At 46.8% G+C, this 20,567-nt stretch overlaps 1 protein-coding gene across 1 annotated transcript in view; it reads left to right on the top strand.

Annotated features, from left to right (window-relative positions):
* The window catches only part of CDH13 (cadherin 13), a 981,609-nt gene that overhangs the window by 749,962 nt on the left and 211,080 nt on the right, over positions 1 to 20,567 (top strand). Inside the window, exon 7 of the mRNA XM_013056985.2 lies at positions 6,621 to 6,799. Coding sequence (XP_012912439.2) covers positions 6,621 to 6,799 — 179 coding nt within the window. The remainder of the gene's footprint in view (positions 1 to 6,620; positions 6,800 to 20,567) is intronic.

Consider the following 20,567-nt stretch of genomic DNA (forward strand, 5'->3'; position numbering starts at 1 on the left):
TATATTCATTAATTTGTACAATCTCAGTGGGGACAATATCACCCCGAGGAGGAGCAAATTGGTGTTTGGGGGAACATTAAAAATATTGGATACTGCAATGGTTTGTGACCCTCCAAAGGGTCATAGTCTGTGATTAGATATTCAGGACAACGGTGGCAGGGGTGGCAAGTAGGAGGAAAATGTCTAAAAAGGCTCCGGAAGGGAGGGTTGGGTGATAGAAAATATAAAAATTAAAAAAAAAGGTTGAGAGATGCTGCATTAATACATTCGATGTTCACACAGGCCGTTCTAGGGGATCGTTTCGTAAATGGAGGGGTTGAGGTTCAATGAAACAAAGGAACTGGCCCCAGGAGGCCCTGCTGGTCAGTGGCGAGGCCGGGATTTAAAACCTCGCCTTGTGCCGAGCTCATCTTTGTATTTGCACGCCTCCTTCTTTCGCGTCACCTTTAAGGGCTGGAGGGGACAGCGGGGCTGTGTACCCCTGCGTGGTCGGGAAGCAATCCCAGAGTGGTGTGACAGGGTGAGCGGGATGGGCGCCGTGGCTTGCGTCACTGAAGTCACATTCGGCGACGCCTGTCACATGTATACTCCGACACTCGTGGCCAGATGTGTCTGTGTCTGCAAGCCGACTTGGCGTGTGGGTGACAAGCTCCTCTGGTTTGCCCAGGACAGTCCTAGAACACCCTCGGTCCCACACAGTGTCTGAATGTACCACCACCTACTCTTATGATTTGCAGGCTTTGTCAATGATGTGACATTTTGTCACATCTAGGGGACTCCCTTGGTGATGTCTGCCATCTCAGATCACCTTGGGTTTTGTATTACACATCTCCCTGGAAAGCATGCAGTGGCCCCAACCATGCTATCAGAACTCTGGGGCCAGGGGCGCCTGGGTGGCTCAGTCGTTAAGCATCTGCCTTCAGCTCAGGTCATGATCCCAGGGTCCTGGAATCGAGCCCCGCATCAGGCTCCTTGCTCAGTGGGGAGCCTGCTTCTCCCTCTCCTGCTTCCCCTGCTTGTGTTCCCTCTCTCGCTGTGTCTCTCTGTGTGTCAAATAAATAAATAAATAAAATCTCAAGGAAGGAAAGAAAGAAAGAGAGAAAGAGAAAGGAAGGAAGGAGGAAAGAAGGAAAATAAGTCAGTCAGGCTGAAGCCAAGTACGGATCTGAATGTCCAAGTCTCAGTATGGGAATACGGTTTTTAAAAAAGAGGCCTAACAATTTTGATCCTGTGAAGATGATGTTTGGGGATGAGGTCAAAGAAATTTCCAGAATAGAATAATTCTGTTGCCTGTTAGCCCGGGGTACGCCACAATTTAGAGCCCCCCACATCTGAGGCTGGTTGACCTTTCATTGAGATTATAAGCAGCCCCTCACCTTGGGATCTGCTCTCCGTTCCCTATGGGTGTGGCTGTTCTTGAAGCCACAGAGAAGCCAAGCTTCCGACACCAGCCCTTCAGGTTATAACAGCAGGCGACACTTTCTCTAATCAGGTGAATGCAGTCAAGAGGAAGGGGCCATCTTACCCAGACAAAACAATCATAACTGTTTATCAGCCTGTCATGTCAGTGACCATGTCCTTCAACCAAGGAAAATGACAGCCCTGCTTGAGACTCTGAACTCGCAGCCTGTAATTCTTTTATTTGCTTTGGAGGGGCTGTTCCTAGTTCATGTGGGAGTGACAGGGTGGTTATCATTTATTTTGACACTCAGGAGAATATCCTGTTGGGGGGAAAGGCAGAAATGTATTTCAGGGGACCCACACATGTGTCCATCATATAATTATCTTTTCTCTGCCATCAGGCAGTACATGTTGGCAAAAGACAAGCATGAATGGAGAAGCCACTGGCTGATGGAAATGAGTGAGCCCTTCTTCTGAGATCAGGGTGTGGGATCGGGCACAGGGTAGGGCACAGGTGCCACCAGGGCACAGGAACAGCTATCCTGGTGACTGTCTGCTGAATGTCAGCCTGCTGAATCCAATTCCAATAGGGGCCCCCAAGGAGCAAAAAATATGTTTAGAGGTGGTAGTGAAGCATGCCCAGTTGTGAAAAATGCCAAAGCGATGTTGTCCACTCTTCTTGGTAACAAGCGCGTCACGGTTTCTGGTCAATGCCAAAGAAGACGAATTGTAAGCCTACTCAGCATTGATAAAGGACCTCCCCCGTGTCAGACGCTGGGCTTTGAAAGATGGGCAAAACACAGTCTGTACCCTCCAGAGTCTGTAAAGATGTTCATAGAATGAAAAAGTTCTGTCGACAGAGAAGTTAGGGAAATGCTGCCAATGCTATTCTCTCTTGGAGATTTACAAGATGCATTTGCTTACTAAGGACACTGACAAGTCCTCCAGGATAGAAACTTGCTTGACTTGTCGTTATTGTGTATTTCCCGAGTCCGTTTCTCTGCTGAGCCCATGGAACCAGGGTTCCTTGGATACAGTTTAGGAAACGCTAGTATAGGAAGTTTATCCAATCCCTGCAGAGTCAAGAAGTATGAAAATCATGATCCAGCCCCCCAGGGGAGGGGCTGGCAAGAGCAGGGTGTTGGGCCCAGTAGACGGACTGGGGCGCAGGATAGAACCTTGACCGTAAAGGAAAATGGTAGAGTATCACTCGGAGAGGCCGCATAGCCTACAGAACGTGTATGCATGTATGCGTGTGCGTACACGCATGTGTATATGTTAGCATAGAGTTGTGATCCCCACAATGGAAGCTCCTATCTGCAAACCAAGGCCATGGGCAAGGTGGAAAAGAGAGGGTAAGGCAGAGCAACTCAGAGGTGATCGGCTCCTGGGCTCACCCTACTGTAGCCAGTACCAGGTTCTGTGGACAGCTCCGTTGTCTGAGGCCATCACTGGCACTCTCATGACGGCTTAGAACCTAGAGCAGGTTTGATAAGAAAAGGGATCTTCCTCAAACCCTAATGTACGGGCATTGCACCAAGTTCTTTTATTCAGTATCCCATGAAACCCTTACAGAGACCAAAGACGAAAGTGTTACTAATATCCTCTTGTTGCAGTTGGGAAAACCAAGTCTTAGGTAGGACTGAGTAACTTACCCATGTTCATACAGCAAGACTTGAACCTCAACATTACCCCAGAGTTGTTTTCTTTAATGTTACAGACCTATTTACATGACTTTGGCACCATTCATCTCCATGGAGGCGGGCCTCGGAAATCCTCTTCTGTACCCACATCTGGGCTAAGGCAGCACATAAGACCAAGTTCATTTCCTCCCGAACTATGCATTAAAATGAAAAGCATTTTCTGGATAAACATAAGAATCTTCCAGGATACCCTTTTGTTTTATCACATTATGAAATCTGCAACAATAACAATGATAAAAGACGTCACCGGTGACTTTCCTGGTGAAAAGTGAAAACTCATTAGCCCGAGAGGTCTTGTTTTCTTCCTCTCATCCTTTGCGTGCAAAGCCGTCATGCATGCAAGCCATGAGGACTTCCTCTTTATGCTTTATTGTGCTTGTTCGTCTATGACTCCTGGGAGTAGCTGCCTAGATAATCAGGTGGAAGAAAGACCCTGATTCCATTGTGTGCCTCAATGGGAAACCAAAGTGCCAAATTGTTTGCTGATATTTTCCAAAGATAAGGGGCAAGATAAGGGGGTGCATAAGCCAAGCGTTATCTATGTTCACCCTTGATCCCCAGGTTTGCCTTATGACAATTCACAAAGGAAAAAAGAAAGGCAAAGAAACATGGTAAAATAGAAAACGTGCCTGATGCCTCTGGCCTTACGGCAATACTGAGACTGCTTTAGAAATCCATCCAAGCTTATGGTGGTCAGATACCCTTGTTTGTCTGATCAATCAGACCTAATGGCGGATGATCTGATTCCAATTGAAGGAAAAAGTAAAGTGCCTTTGATGGTCTGAGAAGCACTGTTACAGACAGGAAAGGAATACCAAGATGGCATCTGAGCCAGATGAATTTTTTGTTTCAAGTTTCAATATTTTCTGCATGTGAATATTTCTGCTGGGAACAATAGGATTGTATCACTTTTATCTCTTACCCATTAGTTCACATTTTGTGGGTCCAGAAGGGGTCAGAATGACAGATGGGGCCCTATATTCTTAGAAGAGTAAACTACAATGAAAAATCATAGTTGGGCAGGTTGCTCTGAGCCAAATACAATGGCTCACAATTGTCAAGTCCAGGAGGCAAATGTGCTTGATTCTGCTCTAGCCCATGCTTCTGTTGGGTTTGTGAAATCAATACAGGGAGCCTTACAAAAGTGGAGCAGGGAGACCAGCAAGGGGAAGGTTGAAAAAGGGAGTGAGCCACTCCATGTCAATTACAAGGAGAATTGTCAATTATAGACCCATCAGAAGAATCATCAACAAGAAAGAATCATCAGTTACAGGTCCCAACAGGGAAGGATGTACATCAGATCTAGTATAAGAAATCAACCACCCTTACAGCTCACCCAATGAGAAACTGTCACCACTTTGAACTCTTGCTTTTCTCTAGTGGACCTTCCTTCAAAAAATCCCCTGCCCCAAACTCTTCCTCCTTGATAAAATAACATCACTCTCCTTTTTTTGTTGGACTTGCCTGTGGCTTTGTGGTAGTTTGTTCGATTGCAATTCTCTGCTATTCCCAAATAATCCATTTTGCTCGTTGGATAACTGGCTATTTTTTTTTTAGATTAACAGTATTTATAATTATGATCTTCTTGTATTAAATATTTAATCACAGAAGCAATCTATCCTCCTTGAAAAAATGATCAGAACAGTATTGATTAGGCCAAAGTCTTCCCTTCTCCTCACCGTCCTTAATTCCAATCCCCTTTGTTCTTACCCAGATATAAACACTACTGGGGAAGAAAAATTCGTCCTCTGCCCTTCAAGGTTCTTCTGGCTCATCTGAGAATCCAGTTGACATGAGATCTATTTCATTTTTCAGGACAAATTCAAACAAAAGTTTAACAACCTGTATACCTCCTATACACATGGAGAGACCCAGGCAAATAGAGTAATTTCCTGAAAGGGCTAAGGCCTAAATACCCTAAATACCATCTTCAGCCAAAGATGGGGTGGAGATCAGTGGTGGAAGGTGACCAGGAAAAGTACAGGCAACAAGGTAGTGTTGTTATGCAGATTTAAATCCTGCCTTTTCTACTGAAAACAGTTTCTAGACATTTAGAGTCCCCCTCCTCTTACTGATACAGTGAGGGAGATAACCTCACAAATGGAGATTTCCCTTATGCATATAAATGTTCCTCACAAAAGGGGTAACTTCCACTTGATTTTCAGACCTTCTCTTTGTGTCTGCAGTTTTCTTAAAAATAACCAGCTTAGAATAATCAACATGTCAAAGAGGCATATCTTGGGGTGGCAAGATTTGCTCCCCTACACAGCTGTAACCAATCTGAAATTCATTTTCATAGACCTGCTATGTTTTTATGGACATAAACCGTATCTACAAAATATATGTATAGAGTATTGTGGCATTTTCTGTGTGCAAGCAGGTTCACAAAAATGATGCCATGCTACGGATAACATTCTTCAACCTGATAATGTCACGTAATACTCTATCTTGGACAGCCTTCCATGCTAGAACCCATGAGACCTACAACCTCTTTCAGACGGCTGCAAAATTTCTCATAGCATGGGGAATCCCATCATTTTAGCAATTCCCCTGTTATTTGGACAGTTAGATTGTTTCCGTATCTTTCACCGTGATGGATAATCCTACGGGGAACATCCTGGTGAGAATCTGTCGTTGACACATGCAAGGGATTCCTGAGGGTAGATGCCAAATGGGTGGCTGTATTTGTTTTTTGTTTTTGGGGGGTTTTTTGTTTGTTTGTTTTACTAGCTGTGCTCACTTGTCCCCAAAAGTGGCTGACACCAGTTCTTCATCCCATCAGCTGGGTGTGAGCAAGACCCAGTATCTGACATCCTTATCAACCGTTGCTGTAATCAAGTAGTCCCCATCACTTTCATTTCTATATCGTCTTTGTATCTTAAGTGCCTACAACAGTGTCTCTGTCACACAGTGGGGGCTCAAAGAATATAGGTTCATGTTCCCTTTCACTGGAACATCTTTTCCTATGGAGGACCCTCTCCTTCACCTTGCTTACACCTACTTACACACTGGATGTCTACACCAGGGACCTTTCCTGAACCTCAGCTTAGATGAGGTGGTTCTCCTCTGTCTTTGTAATGCTCTCTCTCAATGCATTTGTAATGGTTTATTATTTTTTAGATGCTGCCTCTCATCTGCTGAACACCAGAGAATGCCTTAGCTCCCCTCTGTGTCTTCATCCCTGGGCCCTGGCCCCACATGTAGTAGGCATTCAATAAGAGTTTTTAAGATAAAGGCCATTGTCATGCCGCCACATGCACAATTGAATGAAAGTGCAGGCAAATAAACAGTGTATCAGCAGAAGGAAAAATTAAGCTGTCAATCTGCTGAGCAGCAAAGATTTCTTTATTTCAGGTCTTTTAACATGACGGAGTGGGAGGGAGAGCGAAAGAAAAGCAAAACTAGAACAGGGCCGTGGAGATGCTTTCCTTTTTAATGTGGAAAGTGACTGGGGGCATCCCTGCTTATCGCTGTCCCCCGAGTGACCATCTTCTGCCCTCTGTCCTGTCCCCTCAGGGACCACGGTGATGCGGATGACAGCCTTTGATGCGGACGACCCGGCCACAGATAATGCCCTCCTACGGTACAATATCCGACAGCAGACGCCTGACAAGCCGTCTCCAAACATGTTCTACATCGATCCTGAAAAAGGCGACATTGTCACTGTCGTGTCACCTGCCTTGCTGGACCGGGAGGTGAGCTGAAAGGCATACATCTTGTTTCTCACGAGAATCGAGCGCGGCTTTCACAGGAGGGAAGATGTGGGACTTCGGGCAAAGGCACTTTATATGGAGGGGTGGACATGAGGACTTTACACAGAGCTGGGTAGGGACATCTCTAAAGGGAAATGCGAACCCCAAAAACACACACTCTCAACGGCCACATCCTTAGGAATTACTTGTATTTATTCGACCTGGTGCCTCTGTTTCCTCACCAAACCCTTATTCGTGCGCCCTTGTGATAGGGCGTCTATGTCTCCTTACCCGTCTGCCAGACGGGGGGGGGGGGGGGGGGGGGGCGAAGGAAGGAGGGACAGGCCGGCAGGGAGGTAGGGGAGGGGCAGATGGGAGGGAGGTGGCTTTGTCCAAGATCACTGATTCAGGTGGCTTCAACTTCTCTTCTTTGTCAAACCCTCTGTGGTGTGAACCGGTGTGAGCCGGTGTGAGCCGGTGTTTCCCCTGGAGCCTCTCCTGCTTCAGCCTCGGGCTGTCGCTGGGAACACTCACCCATCCTGCAGGTCAGGTGACACACACAGGTGGCCCAGGGACCTTCGTTGGTCGGCACACTTGCTCTTTCTTTTTGCCTATGTACTTTCAAGCTTTCCTATCAGTTGCCCTGTCAAAATATTCAGATTTCATATTTATTTTTTTAAAAATTCCAACTTCTAGCTCCCTGAAAATCACAAATTTTGGAAATTTTAGGCCCAGTTTCCATGTGTGGACAGTCAGTCATGTGAGATGTGACAGTCACTTGGAGCTGGTGGTCACAGTCCCATGTATGTGGGGCGTGCGCTCCTGCCCCACTTACGCGCCCCCAGACTGGGCCCCCTGACCCTGGCCCTTCTCCTGAGTTCCAGGTCCCACTCGGCAGCTCCCCACAGGGCTCAATAGAAGAGACTCTTGGCTCTTCAAACCCAGTGTACCCACCCCAGATCTGCTCCTGTCCTGGCACTCTTGGTTCCCAGCATGCCATCATCCCACAGACATGACCCCTGCTGTCACCCTTGACCTGCGAGCACCACCTGCGCCATGGTAACCGCTGGGTTTCCCTACTGGGCTCCCTTGCCTTCTCCCCTCATGTCTTTGATTAAACAAATCCCTGGGTCAGAAGTGCCTTCTCCTCTCCTTTCTGGTTTTCCACGCTGCCGCTTCTCACAAGTATCTGGGTTAGAGCCACTGCCCCTCCTGAGGGGGCCTGGGTGGCTCAGTCGGCTCAGCGTCCAGCTCTTGATTTCGGCTCAGGTCATGATCTCAGGGTCGTGAGATCAAGTCCTGCATTGGGCTCAAAATGGGTGTGGCATCGGCTCGAGAATCTCTCTTTTCTTCTCCCTCTGCCCCTCCCCACTTGCTCTCTCTCCCTCTAAAAAAAAAAAAAGAAGAAGAAGAAGAAAGAAAAGAAGAGTCTTCCTAAGACCTGAGCCTTCCCTGCCTCGGTGTCCCCCACCCTCTGACTGCCCTTACTGCAGCCATCAGACGCATGTGCTCCTTTAAGCCGCCACGTGTCTTCTTGAAGAATATCCCCTTCCTCTTCCTCTGGGTCTAGAAGCGGGCTGCCCAACACAGCAGCCACTGGTCACGGGCAGTTATTTACATTTTAATTTACACTCATTGATATGAAAACGTAAACCTGTATCAGCCAGGACAGACAGAATATCGTCACCATCACAGAAAGTTCTGGTGGGCGACATTGGCCTCAACTATACACCTAAGGAGAGTAAAGACTATGGTCCTTTGCATGTCTGGAGCCCCACTGCCTACTAGCACCCTTGGAGCACTCCCGAAACTCTTCGTTGTATGTTTTTGGGGATACAGGCAAGAATGAGTTGGAAATGACACTGAGATTCTGCACTCCAGGGGTGGGAATCCGTAGCTAGGAGTGGGGATTTCTGGAAGGGAAGAAGGGAATGAGCTCTGCATTGAAACCGTGGTTGTCACTTGGAAAATGTGATTGTGGCTGGCTAAAAATAGGAAAGCTGGGAAAAAAGAAACACACCGAGTCTACTTCCTCCATGTTGTGTCTAATACTCTTTCCGGCCAGCCCTGTGTTGACGATCACTCGATGCTGTATTTTCTCCTTCGGAGGCAAGGAATGACTTCCCACCTCTGATTTTCCCTGTGTGTGTGTGTTCACACATGTGAATCAGAGGTGGGAAGTCACACGTGTGAACACACATACACACACACACACTGAGGCACACACGCACACACACAGCAGCTTTCCTAATTCTCCCAGAGGCACACATGCAAATTTTTATAAGGCGGAGACGAAATGCGGTCACTTCTCTGGCTTGGCTTCTCTTCCTACTGACAGATACTTTTTGTAGGTCTCTATTTATAAACCGAAGTGATAATATAATGGTTTATTCCATTTTTAAGGTTTATTTGGGGGACTGATGTGTTTTAAGTGCATGATCTCCTCAATTGGGTTTTTGTTAACTCGCACTAAGTATGTAATGATGGGAGTTGAATTAAGCATTTCTGGCCACAGCGTACCAACGGCTCCCACCAAAAAAAATAAACACAATTTAACCAAAATTGGAAAATCAATGAAAATGAAGGAAGGGTATCGCTTTTCTGTGAGGGTTTCCAGAGTTCACTGCTGACTGAGGCAACATTGGTGCGATCTGAAGGAAGGAAATGTCCCTGAACGTAGACAAGCCTTGTCGACTGACTCGTGCTGCGGTAAGCTTCTCTTCGGCAAGTTTGCTGAAAGGGCGAAACGTGTCTCCGCGTTCCCCATCCATAAAGGGACAGACCTGGCACGTCGCACTTCTCATCTCACTGCCCTGTCCTGCGATCACGTGCCCAGGACGGGCTCCCACCGCAGGCTTGAGGAATCGTTGGTCAGTATTTCCAGAGAGCTAGAGTAGACATCTTATCTTGGGTTTGGTTTTTAGGCTCCTTCCAGACCATCTGAGCCGCCGTTGAAAATGGGATCGCACCGTTTACTTTTCAGACAGTGGCCCACTGGGGCCCCCGGCAAACCTCGATAGGATTCAAACCCATTGTCGTTCCGTGACCGTGTCTTTGGGCCGGGATCTCAAACAGCGTGTTTGCGTGTTGAATACTGTGGGTGTAAACAAGTGGGTTGGGGACTCCTCCTAGAGCCGGGGCCCCTGAGGTTATACAAATGGGGCGCTCCCGTTGGCCCCAGCTGGTTGGGAGTGGACGCTCTGGAAGCCTGTTGGTAGATACAGTGAGCTCAGCTGATGAGACCTCAATTTTCCAACTTAATGTTCCACTGTCCTTTCTTTTAATGACTATGTCCCCAGGGAGGACCCTGGCAGGTAAAGTAAGACTTCAGGGGACACCGCAGGACTGTTGCCTTTGAATGTGCCTCTTCCACATCTGCTTTGTCCTAGAGCGCAGGCAGGATAGTCAAGGACACCATCTTGGTCGTTGCCTTTTCTCCCCAACTGGCTTCTCGGGGTGTCTCCGGGAGGCCAACTGAGGCAGGTGTGCCCTCACTGATCTGCTCCTCCCCATACTCTGAGGAGGAAAGGGGTTGTGTCCGTCTCGTTCCCCGCCACCTTCCCAGTCCTTGGCATGTGAGGGATGCCCAACAAATATTTATTGAGCACGAAAGGGCAGGAAGGGTACAAGGGAGAGAGGCAGGTGGCTGGGAATGTGTGATGTCTCTCTGGTACTCGGGTCATTGCCATTCATTTCCCGCTGCATTCAGGGCAGTGCCACCTCTGGACCCACAGCGCATGCCCAGAGCCAGGAGGGAGCCCACCCGTTGCTCACCTGCTTTGCCTCAGGAGAACATGCTAGAAGGCAGCTCACCCACTGTCTTCATCTTCTGAGGACCCATAACGGACGCCGGTCCTTTTCCTCCTAACCATGAGCGGCAGCCGACTTGGCTTCCCACTCCATGGGCCACCGTGGCCAGATAGATGCCGTTGGACTTGGTGGGTCTGTTCTGCTTGGTCTCCACATGGTGAGACGTTCAGTCAACTAGAACAGAGGCTCTCAAACTTGGCTGTGGAGCGGTAGAGCTCGCGGTGCTCCAGCCGAAACCTGGAGCCATGACATCAGAGTCTCAGGTGGTGGGACACAGTCATTAGTGGTTAAAAAAAAAAAAAAAAAACACCCAAGGAATTCAAACATGCAGCAAGCTGAGGAGTCCTTTGGAGACCACGTTTCCGTGGTTCGCTTACACATTTCCCCACCTAGCTGAGCGTAGTTTCCCGGGATGGCTCTAAAAAAGCACCACAATCCCGGGAGCTTAAAACAACAGAAATTTATTCTCCCACGGTTCTGGAGGCCAGAAGTTGAAGTCAGGGGGTTAGCGGGCTCAGGCTCCCTTTGAAGTCCCTGGGGGAGGATCCTTCCTTGCCTCTTCCAAGTCCTGGGGGTTGCTAGCAATCCGTAGCTTTCCTTGGCTTGTAGACACGCCTCCAGTCGCCACCTTCATCACTACGTGCCCCTCTTCTGACTGTGTTTTCACGTCATTTTCCCTCTGTTCATGTAGTGAATTGTAAAGGTGGGTAGTGAGTTCTCCCTTGCGGGAGGTATTCAAGCAGATTGCCCTCGGTAGGCTATCATAGAAAGGATTCAGTTAGTTAGTAAAGGTTATATCCTTAATGTCTTCTCCAACCTTGAGACTATAGTTACTGAAAACAGCTGTTGAATATCTTCAAGGGGCCGTTTGTTCTGCAGGATGCTGCCTGCAAGAGTCGGTTTCCTAGCTGGCCAGCTGCGTGACCTTGGGCAAATCATTTAAGTTCCCTGAGCCCATTTCCTCATCAGTAATTGCTATGATAATGACATCTGCACCCCAACTGTATCAGCTCTCCGAGATGTGCATAACTTCCTCCAGCTTTGCAAACAGTGAAGCATTGTAAGAACACAGCTATGACCCCGTGTCACACTTTCTATGGCTGCTGAGAACCCAGACCCCAGTTCCCACTGGCTACCACTGAGAGCTTGACTGTTGTTTCAGTCCACATGCTGCTGATGCAGAAAGACTCTTTCTAAACTGTACGGACCATATTCACTCCACCCTGTGAATCAGACCTCTCCAGGTTCCCGACGCTGGGCTGGGTTTTGTTGCAAATTCTCAGATTCACAGCTGAATTTGAGAGCAGCTGCAGTGACCATCTATTGTCCTTACGTTTTCCTAAGCTCCGTGCGAATAGACGTCAGATTTCACTTGGAAACAAGCATTTTCCAGTAAAAGCTCTTCCGTTTACTTTTTCTGAAGCCGTGCTGGAATACAAACTACCCAGAGAAAGAGATTTTGGACGTTTGTCCCATCTCTGTATACCCATTGCCAAGCTTAGAGCCAGATAAATAATAGGAACTTGGTAAAGATTTGTGAGATGGATGGATGGATGGATGGACGGATGGACGGATGGATGGACAGATGGATGGATGTCCTGTGTTCCTTCAGTTTGTATTTATAAGAAAATAGCTTACAGATGATCTCAGAATTTTCCATAAGATCCACACCCTAGCATGGATATACAGAGGAAATGATTTTATTTTAGTCAAGAGCCTATTCTTGCCCTTATGTAATCATCCGATAATCTAATTTATTCACCTTCTACCTGCCTTGTGTCAGGACTGCACTAGGCTCTAAGAAATACCTTGGTGGATAGGACGGGCGTGAGGATCTGCGTTTCTGGCTTAAACGTTTGGGGAAACATTTGGAGAAAATAAGAGCCATCTATCCTACTGAACGAAATTGGGTTCATCTGGGGCACTGTTTTATTCTTTTCCATAACCATACTCAGCCCCTCACTCTGACAGCTCTGTCTAGGTTTGTAAGCTATGTCTGGCTGCACCACAAAATAAAATCAGATAAAGGTCCCTCACGTTTGATAAATGCTTTATTTAGTTGATCATCTTGGCTGGGAGACTGAAATTCATCAGCTGAAATCTGCCAGCTTTTCTGAACACAGCCACAGTTTGAAACCACTCAGAGCAGCTAATGGTCAGTTTGGGGGGGGGGGGGGGCTTGTTCTTCTTTTCGGTTTCCTCCTTCTCCTCTTCTTCCTTTTTTTTTTTTTCCCTTTACCCCTTCTCCTTTCTCCCCCCTTCTCGCCTCCTCCTCTCCCCCTTCATCTTCTTCCTCCCCAGCTTCTTCCTTCTACTTCTTTCTTCCCCTCCTCCTCCTGTGTTTCTTAACAAATAGAAAGACTTTTCAGCAGCGCCTGGGTGGCTCAGTGGGTTAAGCCTCGGCCTTCGGCTCAGGTCATGATCTCAGGGTCCTGGGATCGAGCCCCGCATCGGGCTCTCTGCTCAGCGGGGAGCCTGCTTCCCCCTCTCTCTCTCTCTGCCTGCCTCTCTGCCTACTCGTGATCTCTGTCTGTCAAATAAATAAAATCTAAAAAAAAAAAAAAAGTTTCCAGAGGAAGTCCTTAACATTCTATCTTCACAATTGCAAAGTGAGAATATCATTAGTCTTTTTAAGGAGGGTGAGCACTTTTCTTTGTTTGAATTCGGCTTCAGCTTAATACGTATTATCCTCTGCATAATCTAAGGAAAGTGGTAGTCTACCCATAAAAATGTACGTACAATAAGAGATACTAGGGCTGTGAGTGTAATTTATTTTCCATTTTCAGCTGGTAAAGGATTTTCTGAAATTTTGCAATTCCCCCAATTTTTAGGCCAAAAGGGAAAACAGAATTCTTTTCCTTCTTTCCGTGGTAAGTGTCACATAAGTCTTAGATTTACGTGTATGTTTTTACCGTGAAAGGTTCGGGAGTCCTTGATTATGGCAGAGAAAACTCAAAAACGTGGCCGAGCATCCTACACAAAACTGGATGTGTGGCTGCAAGTCTGAGAACTATGCGCTTGGTCAAGATGATCCAAGTTGGGGCACCTGGGAGGCTCAGTTGGTTAAGCCACTGCCTTCAACTCCGGTCACGATCCTGGAGTCCGGAGATCGAGTCCCACATCAGGCTCCCAGCTCTGCCAGGAGTCTGCTTCTCCCTCTGAATTCTCCCCTCTCAGGTTCTCTCTCTCTCACTCTCTCTTTCTCAGATAAATAAATAAAATTTAAAAAAAAAAAAAAAAAAGAAGAGATGATCCAAGTTAAAGTACCGTCACACAGGCAAAACCTCCAGAAACAGTAACGAAATCTGTGAAAATGATGATACCAAGTCATGCTGTCTAAAAATAAAGGAATAATCGTAAGCGATAACATTTCTCCCATGCCTTGAATGAAAGAAATAACCGTCAGACTATCAGGGAAATAAATGTTTTCAGGCCGCTCTAGTCTAATGCTAATACTTTTCTCATTATCATCATGTTTAAAACATTGGCAGTAATTACACACAATTCAATCACGCTGTCAGGAATATTCTGCTTCTTTATTTCGGTGGGTGGGACCAGGATTATTTAGATAACAGCATCCGCCCCATTTCTGTGAGCTATTTACTCATAAATATTTTTGTTGGGATCATTTTCTCCATCTTTTTTTTTTTTTTTTATCACTTGCTGCTGAGAAAATAGAAGGGGAGAAAGTTGATGTAAATAAATTGTCTTATTATTTTTAAAATAACGCATTATCCTTGCAAATGAGACACAGATGGCAAACTACCCTCTGTGAGTCACACTCGCTCTGTTGTGTCAGCAAATAAAATGGAATGGCGTGTTCACGAGGCATGAGGCTAGCAAAGCCCGGGAGGGTCTGAAACCTCGGTTGCGTACGTGCCGGCCTCCTGCTGGCAGCAGTGGAGCTGGAGGTGGGGAGGGCAGGGCCTTCCCCGGTGGCCTCCTGCATGTCCCGACTCCGGATCAACTCTAGCAGGACACCATGGGGAGCCTCCGCTCCGTCAGGACCCCTGAGCATTTCTCCACCTCCTCCATGGTTGGCCATGAAAGCAAAGACTGTCTCCAGTCGCCCGGTAGGACCCCAACCTGCCTGAAATCTGGTCTGATAGTCGTGGATCTAGGGCGGGGGAGCCAGCCTCAGGGTCTCCGAATTCATAGCCCACCTGCACCTCTCATTAGCTGGGACATCAGGTAGCCTGTCTAAAGCCTGGGTTCTTCCTCTGCCACAATGAGGATAATCAGAGTCCCCACCTCCTAGGCTTAGCAGGATGATCAAATAAGATACATCAGGCACTTAATACCCTGTAAATACCAGTGGATATTAGTTATTTTCATGATGGACAATGAGACTGAAGAAGCAGCTTGGAGAGGGGATTTCTTCCTAGGGCGGGAAGCCCATTCACACTCTGGCCCCACGGCAGGGAATCTGGCGGGCTTAAAAAAGTTCAGCAAAACACTGGGGTACTCCACACACCACAATCCAGGGACAAATGTGGACTCCTAAGTATGGAGCACCTACCAGTGTGTGCTGTGTGGGTGACAGAGGCTGGCCATCCAGGACACGGAGATCGTGCTGCCTGGTGAGCAAGGAGAGCAGAGTGCGGGCGACAGCAAACACAGGAAGATGGGCGGCTGGAAGGCTACAGTGAAGGAGTTGAGGGAAGGGCATCAGGGGAGGGGAACAGCATAGGCAAAGGCGTGGCACATTCATATACTTCTTGAAGAGAGATCGGGACCGGAGGAGATCTGTGTCCTGGAGAGATCCCAGACAAGGACAAGGAATTGGTACAAGATTGTCGAGGGCTTCGAATGTCATCCTACAGATTACGGATGTATCCTAATGTAAATGCAATGCCACCAGCCATATTCAAACATTAAACAGAGCTCTGTTCAACATGGCGTTCTCGGAGCGGTGGCTCAGGAGCCCTGGCCCACTGGAGGGGGGACGATCAGCAGGAAAGCAGGGGCATTTGGGGAGCAGCTTGAGAATCCTTGGTGAACGATGGGTAGCTGATTGCTTGTCTTCTCAAGGGGCGAGACAAGGACTTACCACTTGAATCCAAATTTTGCAGGTTGTTCGTGTCAGAATAAACAGCAATCGTGTGTCTCTGTTCCTGGCATCTTAGAGTATCAGACAATCAGTTGCTGCGTGGCCCGTGTTGAATCGAGAGACACTTAGCTTTGTCATTAACAGAGACTCATCTTACGTATCTGACAAATGTGTAATTCTCTGAGCTTTCTCTTCTTTTCTCTCTTTTTTTGTAGGGTAGAAATAACTTAAAATGCAGGGCGATGATGAATTTAGAGCACTTCTCTTTTTCTGTCATTTTAAATCTCTCCATCTTACTTTATGTGAAGGACCCTAAAAATCGAAGCCCTTTTTCCTTTTGGGGGAAAAGCTATTTTAGTTACTTTATTTTATTTTTTTAAGATTTTATTTTATTTATTTGACAGAAAGAGAATGAGATCACAAGTAGGCGGGGGTGGGGAGCAGGCTCCCTGCTGAGCAGAGAGCCCCATGCAGGGCTCGATCCCAGGACCCTGTGACCATGACCTGGGTTGAAGGGAGCGGCTTAACCCACTGAGCCACCCAGGCACCCCTATTTTAGTTATTTTAGTGAGCACATATTTCTTGGGGCAGCTGGCTTAAGCATCTGACTCTTGACTTTGGCTCAGGTCGTGATCTCAGGGTCATGAGATCAAGCCCTGCATTGGGCTCCACTGTGTTGGGGGAATGTGCTAGAGATTTTCTCCCTTTCCCTCTGGCCCTCCCCACCTCACATGTGCATTCTCTCTCTCTCTCTCTTTCTCTCAAAACAAATAGTACATACTTCTTTTTGTCAGCCAGAACTAGGACGAGCCTGCTAAGGCACATTTTACTTCACACATTTTCCAGTCACAATACTTCAGTGACATCGCTCTAAATCTCACCCCCGTTCACAGCCCCAGTTGGACAGATGTACCCCAGTTTAGAAAGAATGTCTAGCTCCATCCTGGCTTTGAACCGATGGCGAAAATAGGGGGAAGCTTTGCTTCTCGCCATATCAGGAACAGTCCTTTAAGAGAAGGAAAGTGGGTGCAGAGTCTTTGGGGAGCAGCTCTTTCCTGTGCTTGGCTCCTAGCTGGGACCCTGGCAAGGACAACAGCTCTGAGGGTCGACTGCAAAGCGTCATTAAGGGAGGTTGACCAGAAACCTCAAGGCTTAGATCAAAGCAAGCTAGCAATAGACCACTTCGAGACATGATGGCGTCTCAAAGTGCTGGGATCCACATTTCTTTCAGTTTTGTTTTAAGGAAGGATCTCATTTGCCACACTTTTCCAGAGGATAAAAGTTTGTTGGTAGTGTGGCTTGGTGTCCAAAAGGCACGACCAATTTTATTCTCTACATGGTGCTGTGCTGTCACATTCAACCATAAAGGGACTTCAACCCATAGGGACATCTATCATGTTCGAGGTTGGAAATTTTCTCATTAAGGGTCAGATATTAAATATTTTAGGTTTTTTGGACCAAGAGGCAAAATTGAGACTATATGCAGATACTTATATAACCATGTAAAGTGCCATTATTTAAAAATAAAAAAAGCATTTTTAGCTCATGAGCCATTGGAAAACAGACACTGGGCTGGCTTTGGCCCACATGCCATCAGACATTGGCACCAAACGTTAGCCAGCCCACGATCTATCAAACTTTTGGTGAAAATGGTCAGTTAGTACCAGTTTCATCTACTGGATGTTGCATGTGTTCATGTGCCGATATCTACTCTCAAAATACTGAATCCCCCTTACTAATCATCACCTTGGGGTTGGATTCTAGGTTCAGGAATTAGGTCATGAATGTGAGTTCGATTTCATTTTTCTGGCACAACCATCCCATTTCCCCATGATTTTAAACAGATCATTTTAGATACTTAATTAATTCTAAACTCAAGATTTGGTTGCAATAATTAAAACAACGAGTTCCGTCCAAAAATAGTACAACAGACACAGAGTAAATACTGAATGAAACTATTTGCAGTGACTCTCATGGTCACATCAGAGCCGACTTACTGAGTTGGAACAGAGATGGGGACACCTGACATCACTGAGATGTGAACTTGTATCGGCCCATCCCTAAAGTTCATTTCCCCCATTATTGGAATCAGTATTATTGATTATCTGGTTGGTACTTTCATGGAGGAAATTGATTTTGAAACTTCTTTTCAACATGGGAAAGAAAAACAGTGAGGTTTTGAAACAACCCTTATTTTGATCGGCTATGGGTCTTCGATGTTCACCAGGTGGTCTTCTGGCTGCTGCTTCTGGCCACCTTCTGGCTACTCAGCTCAAGTGATCCCTGTAACTTGGTAGAAAGAGGTTATGAGAAAAGGCTCTCTCCTGCCCTAGTGTGAAAATACAAATCAGTCCAATTCATTTGTTGGGTATTTCGGCAATAGGGATCAAATGGCTTTCTACAAATGCCCCTCTCTCCTTTGACACCGCGATTCACACCATCACACATGTGTACAAAGCATTCACCAGGGGACATTTCATTTGATCCTCATCTAAAGAACCAAACTAAGTGTCAGGCCACTGGGGATCTGTTCAACAAATTGTGCCATACATTGTGTCGTACATTGGGATTCCATTAAATCGTGTAAAAGACGTGGTAAAAGCATGTATAGTGACATGGAACAGTGGTCACAGTGTATTATTGAGCAGTTTGCAAAACATCACACAAGCTGTGTTTCTTTTCCGTTTGCATACATGCATCACCTTATTCTGTTCGGGCTGCCATAACAGAATACTATCTACTGGGGGGCTTCCACAGCAGAAATGTATTTCTCACAGGTCTGGAGATTGAAAATCCAAGAGCAGGGTACTGGCCAATTCGTTCTAGATGAGAGCCCTGGGTGGGCTCCGTCTTGCTCTATCTTCCCATGCAGGGAGAGAAGGCTCTGGTCTCTCTTTATCTTCTTATAAGGCCACTAGCCCCATCATGAGGGTCCCACTCTCCCTTCCTCATCTAAATCTCATTACCTCCCAAACGCCCCACTTTCCAATACCGCCCCATTGCGGGTTAGGGCTTCAACATAGGTGTTCTGGAGGGGCAGAAACATTCAGTCAATAACGTGGTCCAACATGTGAAACAATTTGTGTGAATGTGTTCAGAGTGGTCCTTTTAGGATCGGACTTTTGTTTCAGTGCAATGTCTGAGATCCAGGGGACCTGACCTGAGCTCAAATTTCTGCTCTGGCTCTTCCCAGCTCGGTGATATTGGAAACGTTAGTAGCTTGAACAACCGTTGGCCAAAATTATGATTGCCACGTCATTAAATATTCTTCTTTGACCTCCCTGCCAATGCTCCCAGGGGGCTCTGTAGTATGAAAGTAGCACAATATAGAGGAAAAAAGCCTTATGGTTGGAGATATGCCTTAGACTCTTTAGCTGTAGGATGGGAATCGTAATGTGCCTCCCTCAAAGGGTTGTCATGAGGATTAAGTGAATCAGTACCAGCCTAGACGTGGAAAAGTAGTACATCTTCTCTGTTCGGGTGCCATGACTGCGCACTGTCTTGGTAATGAGAACACAGTGCTCATCATCCTGAAAAAGCCATTATAGCTCGGAACCCGAGGACGGGGATCCCAGCCAGGTTAGGACACCACCCTGTGATGGAACGAGCAGCGGCAGGACTGTCACCTTGCGTTGAGACTGGTTTCTGTGGGAGCCGGTTGAGTCAGTGACAAAGCAGTGGGAGTCGTGGTAGGCCCTGGGGCCTCCGTCAATGTGATGGCAAAAAACACGTTTCAGATGTCAGGGAGGAATGTCATTAGGGTAAATCTTGTCAACACTTCCACCCTTGAAAAGATAAGCATTTCCATTTCCTTAAGTGACGGCCGTGGCCGTGGCTTTCCTAAGAACACACGCTGGCCGGCTGCTCAATTCTCCCATCACCGGTTCCAACAGGCAGCTTAATAGACATATTGTGGTGTGTGCTTCTGTGTTTTTAAGACAGCCGTGGGAAATGAATGTTTTTTGACCTTTGCAATGAACAGCTGTAGAAAGGACTGTTGAAACTCAATGAACAGCATCTCTATTTATGGACCTCGAAAGCAGGAATCAAAATTAAATACCTTTAGATATTTTCTCTCCTGTGTCTGATGAATTGTTTTTGCAGACTGATTTTTCTCCCTAGAAGGCTTTTTGGGCCCTAATTCTAGTTTTCCTATCTCTCTGGGCTCTGGATTTCTGGAATGGGGAAGAAATGGGGGGACTTCTCCATTCTTACCTGATTTTGGTATTAGATTAGCTCCTGATATATGTGAGGGAGTGTATGTCACGCTCTCTCTGGGCAGCTACTCTGTGAACAATTACAGCATCCATTTGTCCCAGCCAGGCATTAAATGAGGGCCATGACACTCACAGGACTGCCCGTTTTATCACAGGACTAACTGTTTCCCGAAGACTGTTGTGACTTGCCTGCCTCACATGTTGACCCTGGGAACTGGACTTGACCCCAAAGCTTCTGCTTTGTCTGCTCACCCAGGCTGCTAACAACTAAAAGAAAGCCTTAGAGTTTATGAAACTTGTATCAGGGGTTTCTTTGTTCTTTGCTCTGAGCCTTTCATACCTTTGGGAACTTTGGTTTCCCTCAGCTCTCCCATTAGCAAGGCTGTGAGGTGAAATGGCTCAGAACATGCGTCTGGGAATTCCAGGGCCCTGAGGAGGAATCTGGGCTCTGGATCCAGTTAGCTGTGTGACCTTGGGAAAGTTACTTCACTTCTCTGAGCTTCCATTTCTTCACTTCTAAAATGGAGCTCATAACATGACCTGTGGGTAGACAGAATAATGACCCCCAAATGTCCTCCTCCTAATCCCCAGAGCCTCACGAACAGGCTCCCTTACAGTGCAAAAGGAACTTGGCAGGTGTGACTAAGTCAAGGATGTCGAAGACTGTTCTGGATGTTCCATTTGGGCCTGACAT

The sequence above is a fragment of the Mustela putorius genome, unplaced genomic scaffold (assembly GCF_011764305.1).
Source record: "Mustela putorius furo isolate JIRA1106 unplaced genomic scaffold, ASM1176430v1.1 tig00000174_pilon_pilon_pilon, whole genome shotgun sequence".
Taxonomy (NCBI): Eukaryota; Metazoa; Chordata; class Mammalia; order Carnivora; family Mustelidae; genus Mustela; species Mustela putorius.